Raw genomic sequence first — 22094 nt, forward strand, 5'->3', positions numbered from 1 at the left:
AAGACCCAGATTCGGGCTTGTTATCTTTCCTGAAGCTACTTTGACTTTCCACCTTTCTGGTTCCCTCAATATAGACCAAAGTCCACAGTCTAGAAACAGATTATGGAATCTTTACTTGCTGGCTCTAACTGTGTTTCTGCACATCATCAATATCTTCACAAAGTGATGATATTGATACATTTCTCAAGCGCAGGGACCCAAGTTCCAGTCCTCGAGAAACTGCCCAGCAGAGACCTGGGCACGTGTACGGGGCTGCTCCTCAACCCGGTAACTGACCAGAAGCTCTAAGTGACTGGGAATAGCTGCCTTTGGTCCATTCATTCATTCCTTCATTCAGCAGGTGCTAAGGGCTAGGTTGTGGTTTAGTCGTTAACTTTGTTAAGTTTAACATTTAATGTTTAACTCCGTCCATCCATTTAGTCTTTAAGTCAGACCATGGGGTCCGACTCTTGTGACCCCATAGGCTGCAGCCTACCAGGCTCCTCTGGCCATAGGATTTTCCAGGCAAGAATACTGGAGTAGGTTGTCATTCCCATCTCCAGGGGATCTTCGTGGCCCAGGGAACGAGTTCAGGTATCCTGCGCTGCAGGCAGATTCTTTACCGACTGAGCTACAGGCTGGATGTATAAGGTGTGCTTTCTGCTCACATGAAGTTTAAAATGAAAAGAATAAGACCAATGATCATAGCCACTTTTTATTTATTTTTTTTGGTGTCAGCCCTGGTGCCCTGAAGGACTGCTCTGGGGCATGGGGAGAGGGAGAGACAGGGCAGCTCTGAGGCCACGGTGGGGGCAGCAGGGGTGTGGAGACCCCTCAAGGGCCCCGGAGGTGACCCTTGGGTCAGAGGTCACCCCTGCCCCGAGCCCACTTTTGGTCTGTCGGGCTCTCTTCTTCAGGGGTGTAGGGGCTGCCAGGGTGCCCCCTTCTCTTGCTGCCCTGGGAAGGACCCTAAAGACTAAACCTTTGGCATTAATCAGGGTGTCTCTCCAGCAGCGCCCCACCCACCCTGCCTCCAGGCAACTGCCCTCCTCGTGTCTGGGAACCAGAAGAGATTATGACAGCCATCATCAGAGGGAGCTACTGCTGGTGGCTCTAGGCTGTGTGTGTGTGTGTGTGTGTGATGGGAACACCCCACCCCCTCCCCTATGGCCAATGTGAGCCTGGCTAGCTAAGCCTGTGAGGACTGGCTGGGGGTGGGAATGTGGTGGGCAGCTGTGGGGAGGTGTGGTTGTGTTCTTAGGGCTGCCCTGGGGTCCCAGGCTCAGCGCCTCAGCTGCTCTGGGGCCTGTATCCATGCTTTCCCATCCCCTGAAGCTGCTGTCCCTCTGTGTCCTTGTCTTTCACAGACATCCCCCTGCTCCCTGGCTCCCCACGCCGGCTGAGCCCGCGGGCCGTGGTCAGAGGGGGTCAGGGCCCCAAACACGGACAGCAATGCCTCCAGGTGCCGGGTTCCCCAGCCCAGCGTCTGCAGAGCAGTGTCCCCCAAGGGTCCGGCCGGGCGTCTGGTGGAGGGAGCGCCCCCAACAGCTCCGTGAGTACTGGGGCGTGTGGATGGGCGGGCCTGTGGGGCGCCCTCCACTTGCGGGCACGGGGTGTGTGTTGTGGGTTTGTGTGTGGGGGCGGGGTTTCTTTTAGGCCCCCTTCATCCCCTGTCTCTCCAAGACGGGATGGCGTGCTGTCCCAGTAGCACTGGGTCCCTGGTCAGAGGAGGATGGGGAAGACAGTGATGTAAGAGGCCCGGTGGCCCTGCCCCTTGGCCTGCAGTCTCCCCGGCCCCCCTCCCTCAGGTCTGAGGAGCCAGGCCTCAGCTGGGGTGCCTCTGAGGCTCTCCCCTGTGCCTGGCGCTTCATCTGGTTGCCCAGGTGACCTCTCAGGTGGCTGCGGAGGCAGCTGGGTATCAAACCGGTAATAAACAGGGAAACACCCAAAGCGGGAGGCAGGTCCCTCCCCTGGCTCCACCTAGTTCTTTCTCTTCTTCTCAACCTCCCATCGCCTGCGGAGCAGACTGGAGTGGACTGCAGCCTCTCTGGCAGGGTCCTCGCCAGTGGCTGGGGAGGACGGAGAGCGGGTAGAGGAGGATGTGGCGCTGTGAGGCGCAGAGTGGACAGTGAATCCCCCGTGGGGTGGGAGTGGGGTGGGCCAGGCAGCTAGAAACCGGCCTTTGTTCCAATGGATCCAGAGAGCCTGCCGGTGAGTACGGCGTGTTTGCAGGCTGGCCTGCAGCTCTGCGAGGAGGCAGGGGTGTCGTGGTGCGTGTGGGGGGACCTGCGTGTCAGAGCGTGCGTGGGTGACGCAGGTGTGCACAGTGTGTGTGGGTATAAGGCCGAGTGCCCGCCTGCGTGCGTGTGCTGGAATGGGGCTTGGTGCGCGGAGGGAGGCTGGCAGTGGGATGCGCGGGGTTCACGCTGAGTGTGTATCTGTGTGTGTGTGAGCATGTGTGTATGCCGCATCTGTCGGCTGGGGCTAGACCCAGGGCTGGGGTGGAAGAGTGGCAGCCGTGGCCGATGAACTCGTGCCTCTCTGTCCTTTCGCGGTGAGGGCCTGGCCTCCTCATCCCCCTCCCGGGTCCCAGAGTGCCAGATCAGCCTCCCGCGCCTCTCGCCCCTCCCTCACTGGATGTCGCCACTGCGCATCCCCTTTTCTCCGGCCAGGTCATCAACAACTACTTGGAGGCCAGTGAGCTGGTGTCCTCGGAGGCCCGCGTGAGCCGCATGCACTTCCATGACAACCAGAGGAAGGTGGACTACGTGCTCGCCTACCACTACCGGAAACGTGGGGCGCACCCCGGCCACGGCTCCCCGGGCCACTCGCTGGCTATCGTCTCCAATGGCGAGACGGGCAAGGACCCCCAGGCGGGGGCTCCCGGTGACATCGAGCTGGGGCCGCTCGACGCCCTGGAGGAGGAGAGGAAGGAGCAGCGAGAGGAGTTTGAGCACAACCTGATGGAGGCCGGGCTGGAGCTGGAGAAGGACTTGGAGGTGAGGTTGGGCAGGCGGCCGAGGTCTGGGGTGCGATGACCGTGCTAGGCTGGGTTCCTGGCCATCGGGCCACATGCAGGAAGCCTTTGGCTCTGTTCTGGCGTCTGGCATGCTGTTTTTCTTTCCTTCTGGTGGGCAAACCAGATTTTCTTGCTCAGAGACTTGAGGAAGAGTTCTGGGGTCCCAGGTGCTGGTGGGGCCAGTGGTGCTGGTGGTGGGCGCCCATCTGGAAGTTGGCTTAGAGATAAAGACGGGTTAGAGATTGAAGGCAAGGCACTTCTTCCTGGCTCGCCATCCTGTGGCCTTTGTATTGCTTTCCTTGGAATGAAGACCTGATTTGCCTGTTGTGCTTTGGATTGAAGTTTCTGTCTAGGAGACTTTCATTATTAAGAAAAGTCCTTGCCTGGGACTCCCAGGGAGTTGGTTATTTGGGAATGGAACATCAGACATATTTTATCAGCTTGTAAGCTATCTGTATTCTGACCTCTGACCAAATAAATCCATTTATCTACACGTTTATCTCTCCATCTGTCCGTCCATTCACCTATTCATACTTCCATCCACCCGTCCATTCATCCATCCTTCCATCCATTTCTTCACTCACTTCTCCATCCATTTCTTCATACCACATGATCCTTTAAAGATGACTGGCCCTTGCCATCCCCTCCAAACTCACCTCCTACCCCTCCCACTCTCCGGTGCTGGCTCCAGCCCACTGGCCTTATCTCGGTTGTGTCTTCATCACTCTTACCTCAGGGCCTTTGCATGGATTGTCATCTCTGCTTTGGTCTCCCTTCCTCAGACCTGCGCATGCTCAGCCCCTCACTTCAGACCTCTGCTTGAATATTACCTCCTTCAGACATCTTCCCTGACTGTCTTAGATAAAGTACCTCCCCACACCCCTATCATTCTGTACCTTGACCCTGCTTCACTTTTCATCATCATACTTAGCACCTGAAATAGCATGGTAGATTTATTTTTTATCTCTGCCCCTCCCAGCTCCATGAAGGCAGGGGTCTTGTTTGGTTCACTGCTGTATCTTGAGCACCTTGGACAGAGTCTGGCATATATAGGAACTTAACTAGCGCTAGTTGAATAAATGACTTCCCCAAGTCTCAGTTTCCTCATTTGCAAATAGACACTCTGCAGGATTGTAGTTTTACGTGCCCCATTGTTAGACGGGCCAATGAAACCTTCTAGCCCAGTGTCTGGTACACAGTAGGTGCTTAATAAATACTCATGATTATAGAAAAGGGTGTCATGCTGAAGGATGGGCTGACATTCTCATCAGATACCTGTTTTGTAAGTTTCACATTAGCGCCATCCCCAAAGGGGAAGGGACATCCCCAGAGGTCATTCATCCATTTTGCTGTCCCCAGGCAGGATGGCGTGTGACCCGGCTCTGACCCTGGCTGTGCTGACCCGTGCTGCTTATCCACTCTTAAACCAGGACCCCTTCTAGCATTTTTCTTTGCGCCAGTGGAGGGCCCGTGTGCTCTTTGAAGGCTGCTTTTGGGCTCCCCAGCTGTGGGGCATGCTGACTTTCACCTTGGGAAACCCAGAACTTGCTTGGTGCCTCTGACTGGGGTCTGGTTGGAAGGTTTCTCGAGGCATGTTTTGAGAGCTGGGCAAGGAGCTCTTGGCGTCACTGCTGTGGGAGGCTGTGCCTTCCCTGTGTGTCAGGGAGTCAGGGAGGCTTGGGCCGCGGAGGCCTGGGCCTTGTGCCCCTGCTGAGTTGGGAGACGGCAGCCTGCCCCAGAGCTGGACTCTGGAGTCTGAACACAGATGTCTATATCCCAGGCCAGGCATCTGTCAGCCTCATGACCTTGGGCAAGTGGCTTGATCCTTTGGAATCCCAGTTTCTTTGTCTGTAAAAAGGGAATAACACTACAGTCTTCACTGGGTTGTGATGAAGAAGAAACCTGACTACTAGAAGTATCTGAAGGTGTAACAAGTCAGTATTAACTGCTCTTGTTATTATTGAGAGTTGCCAGATTTAACAAATAAAGATTCAAGATACCTAGTTAAATTTGAATTCAGATTAAAAACAAATAATTTTTTTTAGCAGAGGTGTGTCCCATGCAATATTGAGGATATTTGTTGTGTCTAATTGCTAAGTTATGTCTGACTCTCTTGCGACCCCATGGACTGTAGCTTGCCAGGCTCCTCTGTCCATAGGGTTTCCCAGGCAGGAATACTGGAGTGGATTGCCATTTCTTTCTCAGGGGGTCTGCCTGACCCAGGGGTCGAGCCTGTGTCTCCGGCACTGGCAGGCAGGTTCTTTGCCACTGAGCCACTGGACAAGCCCTATTAGGGACATACTTTTGCTCAAACATTATTTGTGGCTAATCTGAAATTCAAATGTAACTGCACTGCTTCTAGTGGGCTGCCATCTTTGCTGCCCCCCAGCATGTTTTATTTTGATTGCTATTGGATTTTGCTAGCTTCAGCTGGGAATTAGGAGGGCCCAGAGCTAGCTCTTAGGACTGATGAGTGTTTGGTGGGGGCTGCTTGGGGCTCCCCTGCTGTGGGTGTGCCGACCTTCCCCTTTGGAAACCCAGAGCCCGCTTGGTGCCTTTGAGTGGAGTCAGGGGGAGTGTATCCTGGACTGTTGTCCCTGCTGTGTACTCGCCAAGAGTGCTTCCCTCCTGGCCCCTTACCCTGGCTTCAGGTCTAGTTAACTCTTCTTTCTCGGGGCCTTTCCAAGCTACTTAGCTTCCCCCAAGTCCCTTCTGTCATCAGAGCCTGTACCACTCATGTAGCCATCCTGACTTACTCTCTCGCAGTGTTTTGCTTTATTTTTTTCCCTCGTCCTCTTTTCCAAAGTTATGCATTTGGGTACCACTGATGCAGAGTTGAGTTCATCACAGTTCTCAGTCATGGCGCATTATTATCATTGATGTGCAAAGTTCCTTCTTGTGACTTATTTATTTATATAAAGATAAAACCTGGAGTCGATGGTCTTAACACTGACACTCAGACTCACAAGAGACAGGGATTCCTGCCACAGCTGCCATTGGAGGAGGGGGTACCCTGGTCTTGAGCCCCTGATCCTCTGAGTAGCCTGATTCTAGACGCTGAGAGGAAGGAGGAATTTTCCTGAGACCTCACAGGTGTGTGTATGGGATTGGGGTACCACCACTGCCTTTTTGCCCTTGCTGGGAACAGGGATTGTTGTTGTTGTTCAGTTGCTAAGTCGTGTCCTACTCTTTGTGACCCCCTGGACTGCAGCACTTCCCTGTCCTTCACCATCTTCCCTGTCCTTCACCATCTCACGGAATTTGCTCAAACTCAGGTTCATTGAGTTGGTAATGCCATCCAGTCATCTCATCCTCTGTCGCCCCCTTCTCCTCCAGCCATCAATCTTTCCCAGTATCAGGGTCTTTTCCAATGAGTCAGCTCTTTGCATCAGGTGGCCAAAGTACTGGAGCTTCAGCTTCAGCATCAGTTCTTCCAATGAATATTCAGGGTTAATTTCCTTTAGGATTGACTGGTTGGATCTCCTTGCTCCCTTGGGGACGGGGGAGGGGCTTTCATGTCAACCTTCTCCCTGATTGCAGTCCTGCATCAGGCCTGGGGGCTTGGCCCTGGAATCCAAGGCCTGCAGCCACCTTGGTGCCTGTGCTCCTTGTGATTTCTTTTAGGCCCCTTACCCTTCCCTGTTCACTGCCTGCTGCCCCCAAAGGCCGTCATTCCAATACTTGGTGTTTCTGGGAAACATATAGTGTTGCTTTTGCTTTGTGCATTTTTTTTTCTTTAAAAAAGAGACAGTATTGCTTAGAACAGCTTTTTAAAAATTTATTTGTATTGGAGTATAGCTGCTTTACAATTTTGTGTTAGTTTCTGCTGTACACAAAGTAAATCAGCTATGTATATACATATGTTCCCTCTTTTTTGAATTTCCTTTCCATTTAGGTCACCATAGAGCATTGGGTAGAGTTCCCTGTGCTGTACTTTAGGTTCTCATCAGTCATCTATTTTATAACTAGTGTCAATAGCATATAAAAGAGTCTTACATTTTCTCAAAAATTGGACAGAGAGGTCCCCATCCCACACACTAGTTTCCTCTATTATCGATACGGTACATTTATCACGGTTAATGAGCCGCTATTGATACCCTGTCATTAACTCAGATCCCTTCTCTGTTCAGAGTCCCCTTCCCCCTTTTTGTCCTCCAGGATCCCAGTCCAGATCCCACATTGTATTTACTGTCATATCTCCTTAGGCTCACTACCCTGTTGGTGGTGACAGTTTCTCTGAACTGTACGCATTTTTAATTTACATAGTGGCGCTCTGTCTTAAACCCGTTCTGTTCCCTTCCTTTTTGTCTCAGCAGTGTATTTTTCAGACCATTCATTAGTGTTGTTGTTGTTCAGTTGCCAGGTCGTGTTGACTCTTTGTGACCCCACAGACTGCAGCACACCAGGCTCCTTTGTCTTCCACCATCTCCCAGAGTTTGCTCAAACTCATGTGCCCTGAGTCGGTGATGCCATCCAAACATCTCATCCTCTGTCACCCCCTTCTCCTCCTGCCTTCAGTCTTTCCCAGCATCAGGGTCTTTTCCAGTGCGCTAGCTCTTTGCATCAGGTGGCCAAAGTATTTCCCGGTGCACATGTGTCTAATTCCTTTCTTCTAACAGATGAGCGCTTGTTTACCTAGTCACTCCCCTAATGATAATGGGCACCCAGGTTGTCACCCAATAAGGTTGTGAATGAATTGTCACCTCCTTCAGGGCTCATGTCCCATGCTCTTCTCCACTCCTTCCCCTCACCCCTAGGTCAAGTTGGTGCTAAACCCTGGTTAGAGGTGGAGACCATGAGGGTCTGAACAACCTTCTGGAGGCTTGTTGGGGTCTGAACTGCTCTCTGGATCAGGATGCCCAGCCTCTGGGCTTGAGCAGCAGCTTGGAACTGGCCCCTCATGGGGCAGGGACACTGCTCAGCTGCACCTGTTGGCTGTTTGGAGAGCAGGTGCAGCGGCCCCGCCTTCTAGACTGTCAACTCTCTCCTGGGCTGGATGGCCTCTTAGGCTCTAGCTTCACTTTGAGTTTAAGGCAAATGGAGAGGAAGTGAGTTTCCTATTGGAGACCTATGAAAAATATGCACTTAGCCTTACAAATCAGAAGAACTTTGTGGCCACCAGACTCTAATGGATTGAGTATCGTGGACTTCTTTTCAACTCTAATTGATACCTGGGCATGCTTCAGACAGAGGAGAACTAGTGTGTCCCTTGTTTGGCGTTTCACCTTTCATTTTGTGTACATATTGTCATGTATTGACAAGGTCCACATTTGTATTTTAAAGACTATTTAGTATTTATTGGATGACTAAGCCATGGTTCACTTTATATTTTCTTATGTTTGGCCATTTGATTAGAATTTCATCTAAAGACCTTGCTGGAGATGCCTCTGGGTGACAGAGACCCCTGCAGCCTCACTGCCAGTTCCAATAAATGTGGGCTCCCCTTTGGAGTCAAGCATCAAAATCACTGCATTCGAGTGGGAGGCGAATGAGTGCAAGCAGTTAAGGGTCCCCAGCCTTGAGTCACCAGACTCAGAGTGGATGGGCTGAACTGTAGAGCGGATGGGCTGAACAGGCCTCCCCTGACCTCCTGCCCTGACCCAGAGAGCCAGAGGAACAGAGGCAGAGACTTGGATGCTTGGGTGGCACCAAGGGGCATCTAGGTGGTGGCTGAGCCCAGAGCCAGGACAGCATACGATGCCTTTGATGGGCCTGGAGGGCATGTTTACACAGCAGTGCAAAAACTTTCTCCCAAACTGCAGGCCCTGGAATTCCAGCAGGCATGCCCCAAACTTCATCTCTGTGGGCAGCGGATCTTCCCAACTGGGAATGGAGAAGGGACATGGACAGGGAGACCAGGTGCCCCCTTGCTCGGCACTGGCTTTCCTGGGATTAAGGCATCCCTTAGGACCTCTAGCAGAAGCTGCCTTTGCACCGCGTGGTCTGACTTCTCTAGCAGGTCTACAGGCTGCTTTTGGCAGTGTCAGGCATGGGGGGCAGAGTGCCAACCTGGAAGCCCTGGAGACTCGCAGGTTCACTCAGGAGGCAGAGCCCTTCTCTCTGACCTGCTATCGGGTGGGAACCCAGGAATAACCAAGCTCCTCTGTCTCTACGGAGAGGAGATCACCTCCCCTCAAGACAAAGGATGTCTCTGACACCTGACTCTTCACCATATGGCCCTGACGCCTGACAATTCAACCTAGATTATTGTGCTAAGTCAAAAGGAGTCGTCTAGGGGACCTCTGGGGTACGGGATGTGGGAACCTCCCAGTGGGGCTCATTTAGGGGAGAAGCTGGCAGGCTGGGAAAATCAAATGCTGCCTCACTCTCTTCAAACCGGAGGCTGCTGTTTCGTGACCTAACGTCTGTCATTATCCCTTTCTTGCACGAAGAATCTGCTTGCAATGCAGGAGACTGCCTGCAATGCTTGAGACCTGGGTTCGATCCCTGGGTCAGGAAGATCCCCTGGAGAAGGAAATGGCAACCCACTCCAGTATTCTTGGCTGGGAATTCTCATGGACAGAAGAGCCTGGCAGGCTACAGTTCATTGGGTTGCAAGAATTGCACACGACTTAGTGACTAAACTACCACCTTTTTCGGGAAAAGTTTTTATACATCTGATTAAATAACTGATGGGAACCCTTGTCCTCCTAGGCTTTTGGACAGTGGTGGGGCAACATTATGAAATTGCTGTTTTTCTCCTTACGTGGTATCCGTCCACAGCCCTGCAGATGAGACCCTCAGACCTGCGTTGTCTTCTCTCTTACCTGTATCATTTTGCTTTGCTGGGAGAAATAGGGTGTAGGAGATTCCTTGATTCTCAGGAAAACCTTGCCACTTGCTTTTCTAGGATGACCCGGAGGTCTTCCTGTCCACCGCTCTGCCTCCAGGCCCCAGGCAGGTTGTCGGGCACTGGCCTGAGTGAGTGGTGTATTTCTATGGGGTGGGGGTCCCCGCATCCTTATCGATACCACTGTGAGATTAGTCTGTTTCCTTCTCAGGGATAGAATAGGGGTTCTCATTCTTAAGAAGGCCTGTGAGGGAGAGCAGGGAAGATATGAACGTGGTATTTAACGACACTCCAGGCCATTCTGTTTCTTGGTGATGCTGTCGTGTTCTCATGGGTGTGGGTAGTGGTCCCGTGGCTGTTGACTTGCTCTAATGACTGGGGAACATGCACTGATTTCCCCCTGGCTTTGGGATGTGTTCCTGTTCCACTCGCCCCCACCCTGAAGCAACATACCAGAGCCCAGGGCGTCTCACCTGCCTCTTTCCTGCCCCAAGGGAGCTTCAGGAAACTCAACAGCCCGAGCAGCCCTTGCCCGCTGGGACCACACAGCTGAGCGCAGCAGGGCAGGCCTGGGTGGACTGAATCTCCTGGGGGAAGTACCCCAAGCAGCCTGGGGGCGGGGATTCAGAGAGAAGCAAGGAGAGCAAGTCAAGTCCCCCAAACTTGGGTGAACATCAATTTCCTTTTTCAGAGTTTGTAATTAAAAACTAACATTCATGAACAGAGACTGCTTGGGTAAGTCACTCCAGCTGTCAAGACGCCCCAAAGGGAAGCAGAGACCAGAGGAGACCCACCAGGCTCCGTCTCTGGCTCCATCTCTGGCTGCCTCTCTCCTGCATCTCCTTCAGCAGACACTGCCGATGCGGTGTCATGTCCTGAGCTGGAGCTGATGCCACGAGGGCCTCTGGTCTAGTAGTGAAAAGCAGCCCTGACCACAGAGAATCACAGGATGAGGCCTGAATGTGCAGTTACAGAGTAGGGAGAGAGTGCTGGGAGCATAAACAGTGGTCTGGTGATGGGAGAAGCCCGCCTGGAAGCTCTAGATGGAATCACCTCCCTTCTCCTCACTCCCAGATACTTGGGGCCCAGCACCCCTGAGTGGGCTATGTCTGCGACTCTTATCAGATCTCCAGTGTGCATTCACCCCCCTGCAAGCTGCAGTGTTGGGGAGGACAGTGCAAGTTTAGACGTGGGTGTTGTATGTGGTGGGAGTCTTCTTTGAGCCTTTGAGGTCTGGAGAAGCCCAGTGGTTGTATCTGGGGCTTGAGGGATGGGGAGGATGGTTCTGGGCCACCAGCCTTAAGTGTCCCCTTGTCCTCACTGTGGACAGGGCCTCCCTGCTGCAAGTTTAGACGTGGGTGTTGTATGTGGTGGGAGTCTTCTTTGAGCCTTTGAGGTCTGGAGAAGCCCAGTGGTTGTATCTGGGACTTGAGGGATGGGGAGGATGGTTCTGGGCCACCAGCCTTAAGTGTCCCCTTGTCCTCACTGTGGACAGGGCCTCCCTGCTACTCCTGGTCAGCTCCTTATGCTGCCCCTATAGCTTCTCTCTGATGACCCTTGGGGCTACATGGCAGCATCAAGGGTTCTTAAACCTTGCAGGTTTTGTGACTAGGATGGTAGAAAATGGCACTTACTTTCACCAACATTTAGGTGCGTGCATGCTAAGTTGCTTCATTTGCATCTGATTCTGCGACCCCATGGATGGTAGCCTGCCAGGCTCGTCTGTCTGTGGGGAATCTCCAGGCAAGAACACTGTAATGGGTGGCCATGCCCTCCTCCAGGGAGTCTTCCCGACCCAGGGATCAAACCCTTGTCTCAGGCGTCTTCTGCATTGGCAGGCAAGTTCTTTACCACTAGCACCACCTGGGAAGCCCCAATATTTACCCAAAACATAGCATTTACTTGAGGTAAGGATATAGGTACAAACTGACTTTGCTGTGAGTAGCTGGGAGTTTGTCACCAGTGGAAGTCACATGTAGCTTCATATCCCCTTATAATGGCTGCACAAGTCTCTGTCAGCCCTGAGGCTCGTCATTCGTTTGAAATGATGACAAGGTTTAGATGTGCTGCTAGGCTCGCTATCGGATGCATTGTTTAAGCAGTATGTGTATGACTGTATCATACATTTCCCTAGAGGCTCAGATGATAAAGAATCTGCCTACACTGTGGGAGACCCAGGTTCAATCCCTGGGTTGGGAACATCCCCTGGAGAAGGAAAGGCATGGCAACCGACTCCAGTATTCTTGCCTGGAAAATTCCATGGACAAAGGAGCCTGGCAGTCTGCAGTCCATGGAGTCACAAGAGTCAGACACAGCTGAGCGACTAACACTTTTACTTTTTCACTTAAAGCAGTAAGTGTATGACATTTGCATTTAAGTATTTTGATTCCTATGTGATGAGTCTTCTCTTTATTCTGTATGATTATTTTACACGCTGAAACATTCTGAGAAGGGGTTCATAGATTCCATCTGACTGTCCTGGGGCTTCAGACCCAGAAAATGATTATGAACCCCTGAACATCACTCCACAAACCTAGAAGAAGCTCAGACAGACAGTGACTGTCTTGCCTGCCTGCTGTGTGAAGGGAAATCAGATGGGAAGGCTTATAGGCTGCTTCCTGGAGACTGACTGGCTCAGAGAAGGTTCCCAAGGAGTCTGGAGGCAAGGGCATGATATCGGGGGCCTGGGTGGGGCCAAGCATACCTGTGACGTCAGCTGACCCTTCCTTGCTAGTTGTGTTTGGAAGCGAGTGGTTTGATTAACAACGCGATTGGACCCAAGAAGAAAGCTGAGCGGAAAGAGGGTTGAGTGGCTCAAGCCCAGGTTCTAGGTCCTGCACTGCCACCAGCTGGCTTCTTTCTGGATCTGGAGACAGAGCGTAATCAGGGATCCTCCAACGCTGGATCTGAAGGGACTGGCTTTCTAGGACTTGGACAGAGTTGGGCTGCAGTAAAAATGGAGACTGTTTTCTCCATGTACTCAAAAATTGCACCGATAAAGGCAGTTTTCTCCATTTATAATCGTTCTTACATATTTTTCCCTTCAACCTTTAGCAGCTGTTAGCACTTGGCTATCTGTGTGTACTCAGTGAGGACACAGCGAATGGGTGAGAAGAAGAACGTTAGTGGGAGAACGTAGAATTGGTCAGTCCTGCTTAATATAACGATTTTTTTTTGCTATTTTTTATTGGAGTATAACTGCTTTACAGCCTTATGTTAGTTTCTGCTGTACAGTGAAGTGTATTAGCTATTTGCTGTGCTTAGCTGCTCAGTCATGTCTGACTCTTGGTGACCCCATGAACTGCAGCCCTGCAAATAGGTTCATCTGTACTATGTTTCTAGATTCCACATGTATATGTTAATATACCATATTTGATTTTTCTTTCTTTTTAAAATTAACTTATTTTTTAATGGAAGGATAATTGCTTTACACAATTTTGTTGTTTTCATCAAACCTCAGTGTTTTTTGCTTTCTGAAATACTTCACACTGTATGACAGATTCTAGGATCCATCCGCATCTCTGCAAATGACCTAATTTCATTTCTTTTTTTTTGGCTGCCATTAAAAGAAGTGCAGTTGGTTTTGGTGGTGATCTTCTGTTGCCTATCCTGTGAATTCTTCCATGAAAATTGTTCTTGGTTTGAATGTTGGAATTAGGCATGTCAGTATTTTAAGGACTTTTGTGGAGGGCTCTGCAAGAGCATTGTGACCTGGCGTGTTGTCCCAGCTCCTAAGGGTCCTCCGGGGGTATCTGCTCCTCGTGGTGCATCCTGCTGAGAAGCCCGTCTTTGGTCCTGCACAAGCATCGGGTGAGTGGACGGTGAGTTGGGTAGGCTGATGGCCTCTGTCCAGGGGAGACTGCTCTTGTTGTCCCATCGCTCAGTCACGTCTGACTCTCTCTGACCCCTTGGACTGCAGCACACCCGGCTTCCCTGTCCTTCACTGTCTCCCTGAGCTTGCTCAAACTCACATCCATTGAGTCAGTGATGCCATCCAACCATCTCATCCTCTGTCGCCCCCTTCTCCTCTTGCCCTCGATCTTTCCCAGCATCAGGGTCTTTTCCAGTGAGTCGGCTCTTCACATCAGGTGGCCAAAGTATTGGAGCTTCAGCTTCAGCATCAGTCCTTTCAGTGAATATTCAAGGTTGATTTCCTTTAGGATTGATTGGTTTGATCTCCTTGCTGTGCAGGGGACTCTCAAGAGTCTTCTACAGCTCCAGGGGAGATATCAGGTTAAAAAAGAAAGAAGGATGCTTATATAGTATCAGATAAGTTAAAGATATACTGACATCAAATGGAGACTTTGCAGGATAATTGAAAAGGGACTCAGGTTCTCAGCATTTCAAACTGTTATTTGATGCTCTGTTGTATCTTCCTTAATCTAATGCTCCTTGCACTTGGGCAGAGTGACCAAAACACTTAGCACACCCTCTGGAGCTTCACTTGTTCACGGATAGATTGAAGACTTCGAGAGCCAGTACTGTGTTTTATTTCTTTTTTTGTGTGTTTATTTGCACAGTGTCTGACACACAGTGGAGACTCAAGTGTGCTGAACTGATTCAAAGCATAGTGCGTTGCAAGGATAGCATATTGCAGAGTTGTTCAGGGGAGGGGGCAGTTCCCAGGAGCTGGAGTTGTCAGGGGAGGCTTTCCCAAGAAGAGGGACCCCCCGTTTCCCCTAACCCTGCCTCTGGTCTCAGCAGCCCAGAACCCTGTCCGCATTTCCCCTCCCCGCTCCCCACCTGAGCTCTAGCCCCTTCCTGCCTCTTTGCAGTAGCTATTGTGGGGAAGAAAATGCCATAGCCATCTGCATCTCCCCTCGGCGCCCCTGACCCAGAGAGGAGGGTGGAGGGCACTGGAGGAGGGAGTGAGAGGAAGCAGGGGCCGGGGAGAGAGGCCCAGACAGACAGACAGACAGTAAACCTGAGCCCTTCCAGGCTGCCCTTCAGGTCCCCAGTTTAGAAAGTTTTGACTTCCTGCCTGGGGAAGAGGTTGAGCCCCGGGGGTCTCCCCCCACCCACCCTGTTCCTCCCTCTTTCTTCCTCTCAACACCCTCCAGCTCTGCACTTGGGCAAATCCCACAGCCCAGGATGATTACCGTTGCTGTGGACTTGTTGATGTTTGTGTTTAGGCCAGGCTCGTCTCCATGATGTGATTATGAAATCCTTCAGAAACACACAGAGACACAGTTTCTTATGGACCGTACGTCGGGAACTGTCTGTGTGATCAGCCTGCGTGTCCCCAAGGCTGCTCTGGCTCTAGGACCTCGCTTTCGTCTGGTCACAAGAGATTTCCTTCCTGGAGTTGCCAGGACTGTCTGTTCTCTCCTGCCTGCCATGGGGCCCACAGGGATCTGGACCCTTCCTTCCTTGAGTGTCTTTTGTTCTTGTTGTTGTTTTGTTTTTTGATTTTTTTAGGCTGCACTGTGTAGCATGTGGGATCTAGTTCCCCAGCCAAGGATGGAACCTGGGCCCCCTGCATTGGGAGCGTGGAGTCTTAACCACTGGACCCTCAGGGAAGTCTCTCCCTGAATATCTTTTATTACATATAGTTAAGTAAGGGTTCAACTTCATTTTTTAGCATGTGGATATTCAGTTTTTCTAACACCATTTGTTGAAAAGACTGTCTTTTCCCCATTGAGTGGTCTTGGCACCCTTGTCAGATACTACTTGATCAAATATATGCATGCATGCTTAGTCACTCTATTGTGACTCTTTGTAGCCCACCAGGCTCCTCTGTCCATGGGATTTCCCAGGCAAGAATACTGGAGTGGGTTGCCATGTCCTTCTCCAAGGGATCTTCCTGACCCAGGGATCGAACCTGGGTCTTCTGCATTGCAGACAGATTCTTTACTGTCTGAACCACTTAGAGAAGCCCTCTCCTTGAGTATCTTAATGTTGCTTTTGAAGATATGAGTCACGATAAATACTTCTACTGTGCTGGGACACAAAGAACCACTCATTGAATCCTTGTAACGACCCTGTAAAAGATGAAGTTTCACTGCCTCTCAGATAAGAAAACAGGTTACTTGGTCAAGGTCAAAGAGCTTAGTACCAGGGAAGGATTCAGATCCTTCGTTTACATCTCTATCACTGCACTGTCCCACTTCTGGGGGGCTGATGCTTCTGCCCTCTGAGCTTGGCATGGGGGAGGGGGAGTCCTTGCTGTCACCATGGAGATTGTCGGCCACCAAAGCAGGTTCAGGAGAAGAGCCGGGGGCCTCTGGACTTGGGAGCGTTCTCTCCTTTCCTCTGTCCCTGTTTTGCCTCATCTGTCTCCCCTCTTACCTGCCAAGGTGGGAGATCATGAGATGGGGAATGGCCAGATCCCTGCAGGTACTTTTAATTACTGTGTTTGCAGCAGGAATCAATCTGCTTGGGGCTTACCCCTGAGACAGCGGGGTGGATCTGGACCAGCACATGGGGTGAGCGGTGGCAGGGGTTTTCAGGAGAGTGAGGCTGAGGGCTGACTCTGCAGGAACCCCAGGGAGGGCGGGGCAGCGTGGCATCAGGAGTCACTTCGGACAGTGAGCCCACGTGGCGCGTCAGTCCCCTGGGCGCAGGGCTGGGAGGACCCCTACAGGTGTGTCCTGCTGTGGCCAGCCCGTGGGCATCAGGACGAATAAGGGCGGGACCTGCTTGTCTTGGGTGCCCAGCCTCTGCCTTCTGTGGCTTCTCCCACCTGGTTCGAGTATCACTTTCCGCCTTCACGTCCACTCTCAGGTCTTTCATTCAAACCCCCCGGGACAGCCAGGCTTTGCAGCAGCTGCGTCTTTAATAAGGGTCAAAGCTGTAGGTGATGGTAGCAGACTGGGCCCCGGCAGATGGAGGACTCTGGAAATCACGCTATGGTGACCCTTTCCTTTTTGAAGGACCATGGCCCCCCTTTTTCCTTTATCCCTGCTTTCATAAGCTGCTTATGTTTTTGGTGCCTAATGCCCGCACAGCCAGGCAGCGTTTGGGATGGAGCGTCCCTTGTGTTCTGGGGCGCATGGAGGTGTGAGATGAAGAGGAGAGTGTCTGCACGGTCAGCACACTCAGGAAGGGGTGGGTGTTCGGTGAAGGACACAGAAGGCAGACAGTCCTCAGGGTTGTGCAGGTTTTCCTTGTGCGGGCACGTGTGATGGGCGGGTGGATAACCTCTTCACCGCCCCTTACACACTGGGTCATTCCCTCCTGTTGTTAGGATGCTGAGGAAATGGAAGAGAATTCAGTCATTCATCTTGACTGGAGCCAAGCAGAACCACACAAAGATGCTGGAGTCTTACTCCCCAAACACAGCATCCTTCCCTCCAGGACCGAAGGGCTGTGTTTCACTGGTGCTCCGCCCACCTCCACTGGTTTGGGTGTACATATTCTGCACAGACTCTGTTGTCCACACATATGTGAATACATGCAGCCAAGCTGACTTGCTACAGTGACTGGAGCCAGGAGGGGCAGGGCTGGAAGGTTTCTTGAAGGAGAAAGTTCTGGTGTCAAGTGAGCTTGGAATCCCAGCTCAGCCGCTAAGTGATGCACAACCTTGGGCAGATCGTATGATGTCACCTATGACTTGGGTTTTCTCGTCTGATCTGTTTGAGTTGTTTTGAAAACGAGTGGTCCATCGAAGGGTACGTGATAGTTGTCAAGGAAATGAATAATTAAATGAGGGAACATTCCTTCAAGGGTCTAGAGCAGTGCTTGGGACATGTTAGAAGCTCAGCGTAGCTGCTCTTCTAGTTCCTGCCTCTCAGGTCCCCAGATTCCCACAAAACTCCTATCTTTTCCTCCAGGCTGACATGTCTGTAAATGAGCCAGACTCTTCCATCCTAATTATTCTCAGTCCTCTTGTGACCTGACTTCTTGGACCCCTTGTTAGGCTCTAACACCTGTCAATGGTCCAGATGCCCTGGAGAAGCCTCCTCCAACCAGCTTTTTTCTTTTCTTCTTTCTGGGGTCTCCAGAAATCTCACCCAAGGGCTGATTGATGTATGTGTGCGTGCATGCTAAATCGCTTGTCATGTCTGACTCTTTGTGACCCCACAGACTGTAGCCCACCAGGCTTCCCTGTCCATGGGATACTCCAGGCAAGAATACTGGAGTCTTTTGCCTTGCCCTCCTCCAGGGGATCTTCCAGGCCTAGGGACTGAACCCCCATTCCTGCATTGAAGGTGAATTCTTTACTGTTGAGCCACCAGGGAAGCCCCAAAGGCTAACACCTGATATCAGATACCTCACCAGGAGGCTGACCATCCCCAAGAAGAACCTGGAATCGCATGGATCTTTGCATGGATAGGTCATCCATCTGTGTGCCCTGGTCTGAGCTAGAAGTCTCGCCTGCTACACTGAACCTCTGTTGTAAAAATTCTCATTACACTGTAAGTGTGTTAATGTAGCTTGTTGCGGAGAGCCCTTTTTAAAGTGATAATCAGCCTAATTTATCTGCTTTCTACACCTGCACTTCCCCTCTCTGGTCTGATGGAAATATGACACACCTCTGCCTTTCTCACTGCGCTTCCATGAGAAGTACGATGCTCTGTGTATCCTGAAGCACCATCTAGCCCATGATCCAACCAGAGGAAGAGAGACGAGAAACCGCCTCTTTCACTTGCTTGTGCGGTTATCTCAAAGCTCAGGAGGCAAATTCTTCTTGCGGTCTAACCCGGCTCCCTCCAGAGCAACCGTCAGTTGGTGAAGGAACAGGTCAGATGGCATACATTTGATTGGCCCCGCTGCGTCTGAAGTGCGTGGGGACTTGTCTCGGGGGCCTCGTTTTGAGCCTGGCCCGTCCTCAGCAGTGGAGCCAGTGGAGGATTGGAGAGCACCGTTCTGTGAGCCCAAGGAACAGGTTGTCTGGCCGTCTGCAGACTCTGGTCTGCCTGCAGCTCTCCTCCCAGCTTGGTGTCACACTCAGGACAGGTCATGTGACTATCCCCAGCTCTGAAATTTCAGTATTTTCAGTTGTTTTGGGTTCCTCCATCTCCTTTCTCCTGTAGCATCTACAGGCAGGCCCACTCTCTGTTTTCTGCAGAATCACGTGTTCCTTGGTGAACTGTGTGGGGGTATCTGAAGGTCATCTGGGCCATGCCTCTGCCTCTGGGACAGGCTTCCTGTGTCCCAGTGCTTCAAACATCTTCCCAGGGATTTCTTCATTTCCTTGGATAATATCTCCCTACCCTTCGTAGCGGCAAGGTTCTTTCTAGAGTCTGACTTGACTCTCTCTTGCTGCCAGCTCCACCCCGTGGTCCACTCACTTCTGGCCTCCAGGGAGGCAGAGAACAGCTGCCTAGTCCCGCCCCTGTTCCTTCCTTGTTCTTGTTGGGGTAGCACCTCCATGCATCCAGTCCATGAATCCCCCAGCAATTTCTTTGTCACTAGATCACATTGCAAGCTCCTGTCCAAGTGCCGTCTGGCCTCTTCCTGTTCCAGGCTTCTCCCTCCCACCTGAGTATTTGTGTTTCTGGTTATTTATCCCCAGATGCAACGACTGCATTTTTCCAGGTTGAATCTGCTCGTTGTTACTTCCTGCCCGGCTTTGCTAACATCTCCAGGTCCCTTTTGCAGCCGCTTCTGCAGGCTCGCTGGACCTGGAGACACGGGTTTCCAGCCTAAGGAAGGCAGACTCTGAAGGGAGTGGGGTGGGGAGAGCCGGTTCTCCTGCTGAGAGGGGCCCCACCCAATGCGAAGTCAGGGACTCCCCAGGAGAACATCTGAATTGATGAGCACGGAAAGCCGTCTGGCGCTACCAGCAGGGGGGCGACCGAGACCAAGCCCGTCCCAGCTGTTCGCCGGCTCACATCTCCTGGGCCAGGAACAAGGAGACGCCTTCCTGCCCTCTTGGCCTCGGCTCTTTCCAAACAGCCATTGCCAGTTCTAATTAAATACTCAGCAGAGGAAGCAACGAGCCCCAGAAGAGGGGATCGGGGCCATTTCCTGTCCGGGGAGGGGGCCAACCCAGGATGGCAGGGGCCACAAGTTAAATGCAGAGTGAGCGTGGATGCTCCCCCACGTCTTTTGGAAAAGGGAGAGTTATTTTACTTTATTTTTCTATCTGATTTTATCGTCGTCCCTGATGACTCAGAAAGTCAAGAGTTGGAAGGGACCTTCGAGAGTCTCCTGCTAGTCTCACTTTCTTTTTTTCAAATCTTATTTTTATTTATTTTTGGCTGTGCTGGGTCTTCGTTGCTATGCGGGCTTTTCTCTTGTGGCGAGTGGAGGATCCTCTCCGGTTTCGGGGCACGGGCTTCTTGTTTAGGTGGCTTCTCGGCACGGAGCATGCGCTCCAGAGCACAGGCTCAGCAGTCGTGTTGTGTGGGCTTAACTACTCCCTGGCCATGGGATCTTCCCATTTCTCCTGCATTAGCAGGTGGATTCTTTACCTCTGCTGCTCATCTCATTTCACAGGAGGCCCTCGGACGTTCAGGAGCTTTCTCATTTCCACAAAAGCATTCCCAGTCGTTCTCTGCCCTGGAGGGGCTTCCCAGGAGGCACTAGTGGTAAAGAACCCGCCTACAAATGCAGGAGACACAAGAGACTTGAATTCGATCCCTGGGTAGGGACGATTCCCTGGAGAAAGAAATGGCTATCCGCTCCAGTGTTCGTGCCTGGAGAATCCCACGGGCAGAGGGGCCTGGCAGTTTACGGTCCATAGGGTCACAGAGTCAGATGCGACTTAGCACGCACGCACCCTCTGCCCTGTAGAGGGGTGCAGAGTATTGGGCATGGGAAATGAATTCTCCTGTGACCAGGAGGGGCTCAGGGATGGATGTGTATCACACAGCCCTCTCTGCCTGTGTCTTCCCTCGCTCTCTACCTGGAACCAGAGCTCCAAGGCAAGATTGGGGGTCTGATACCTCTCTGGCCTCCCAGGGCTCTGGGTTCCCACCAATCAATTGAAACACGGGGGTGTGAATGGGGAGTGAGTTGGGTGCTGCTCCCAAGAACTCTTTAGAACTTGAGTGGTAGAGAGGACCACTAAAAATGAAATTCCATCAACCTGCCACTTGCCCAAGTATCTTCTTCCCCGCCCCGCCGAGGCTGTGGAGTTTCCCAAACATGTCGCTAGTGAGGAGGCTTCTTCAGAAGATGCTGATGGCTTTAAAGTTTATCTGGGGAAATAAACAGCTGCAGCTTGAAACACACACACCCTTGTGCTGCTTGGTATTCCCCCTGCCACCACCTAGGGAAGACACACACACCCAAGCCACACAGAAACACACGAATGACCTCAGCGACCACCGTGCAGGGGGAAGGGACTCACTGTCCTGCAGACAGGTTGGTCTCGGGGCCTGCTGGGTCCTAGGAATGTGTGTCTGGAATCCTAGGGATCTTTGCATTCCCGGTTTGTGGAGCTCTTTACGAAGTGTAATGTGTATCAGAAACATGCACACACTGTAAGTGTACAACTTGATGATGTATCGCTAAGTGGATACACTCATGTGACTGCCATCCAGATGAAGACTTTGAACCTTTCCAGCTCTCCCCGCCCCAAGAAATTCCCCTTGGGCCTCTGCCCAGTCATGGAGCCGCATCCAGAGGTCATGACAGTGCTGACTTCTAGTGTCACACATGAGTTTGAACTTTATGTAAATGGACTCACCCAGGATATAGTTTGTGTTTGCTTTTTTGCTCAACATTAAGTGTATGGAATTTCTCTATGTTTTCTGTGCCAGTCTGCGTACTTAGTTGCACTGACTCTTTGCGACCCTGTGGACTGTAGACTGCCAGGCTCCTCTGTCCATGGGAGTCTCCAGGCAGGAATGCTGGAGTGGGCTGCCATTTCCTTCTCCAGAGCATCTTTCCGACTCAGGGACTGAACCTGTGTCTCCTGTGTCTCCTGCATTGCAGGCGGATTCTTTACCCACTGGTAGTTTGTTTATTACTCTGTGGTATCTATTTTGTTTTCTTCAGTGTACCTTTCTGTGGTGGATGGATATTAGGGTTGTTTCCTGTTTTAGGTTATTATGAACAGTGTTGCTGTGAACTTCTTTTTTTACAAGTCTTTTGGTGAATGCATTTCTGATGGGCAAACACTTAGGAGCAGAGCTGCTGGTCATAAATAATGTGTATATGTTTAGCTTTAGCAGAGAGTTTGTACAAATTTATAATCCCCATTAGTGTATGAGAGTTCTAGTTTCTCCACATACTTCTCGACACCTGGTAGAGTCAGTCATTTAGATTTTAGCCTTTCTGGTACATGTATAATGGTTTTTCTCAGTGCTTTCTTTTTAAATGGTAAATCATCTTTCTAAAAAGATTAATTTTCTATTGGAGTATAGCTGCTTTTACAATGCTGTGGGTTGTTATGGTTTTAATTTGTATTCCTTG

General features: G+C 51.4%; 1 protein-coding gene across 1 annotated transcript in view; it reads left to right on the forward strand.

Annotated features, from left to right (window-relative positions):
• The first annotated feature begins 2169 nt into the window (after positions 1 to 2169).
• Positions 2170 to 22094, forward strand: part of ANO2 (anoctamin 2) — a 324331-nt gene continuing 304406 nt past the window's right edge. Inside the window, exons 1-2 of the mRNA XM_065923366.1 lie at positions 2170 to 2190; positions 2652 to 2978. Of these exons, the coding sequence (XP_065779438.1) occupies positions 2170 to 2190; positions 2652 to 2978 (348 nt within the window). The remainder of the gene's footprint in view (positions 2191 to 2651; positions 2979 to 22094) is intronic.

This window comes from Muntiacus reevesi, chromosome 1 (assembly GCF_963930625.1).
Source record: "Muntiacus reevesi chromosome 1, mMunRee1.1, whole genome shotgun sequence".
Classification (NCBI taxonomy): domain Eukaryota; kingdom Metazoa; phylum Chordata; class Mammalia; order Artiodactyla; family Cervidae; genus Muntiacus; species Muntiacus reevesi.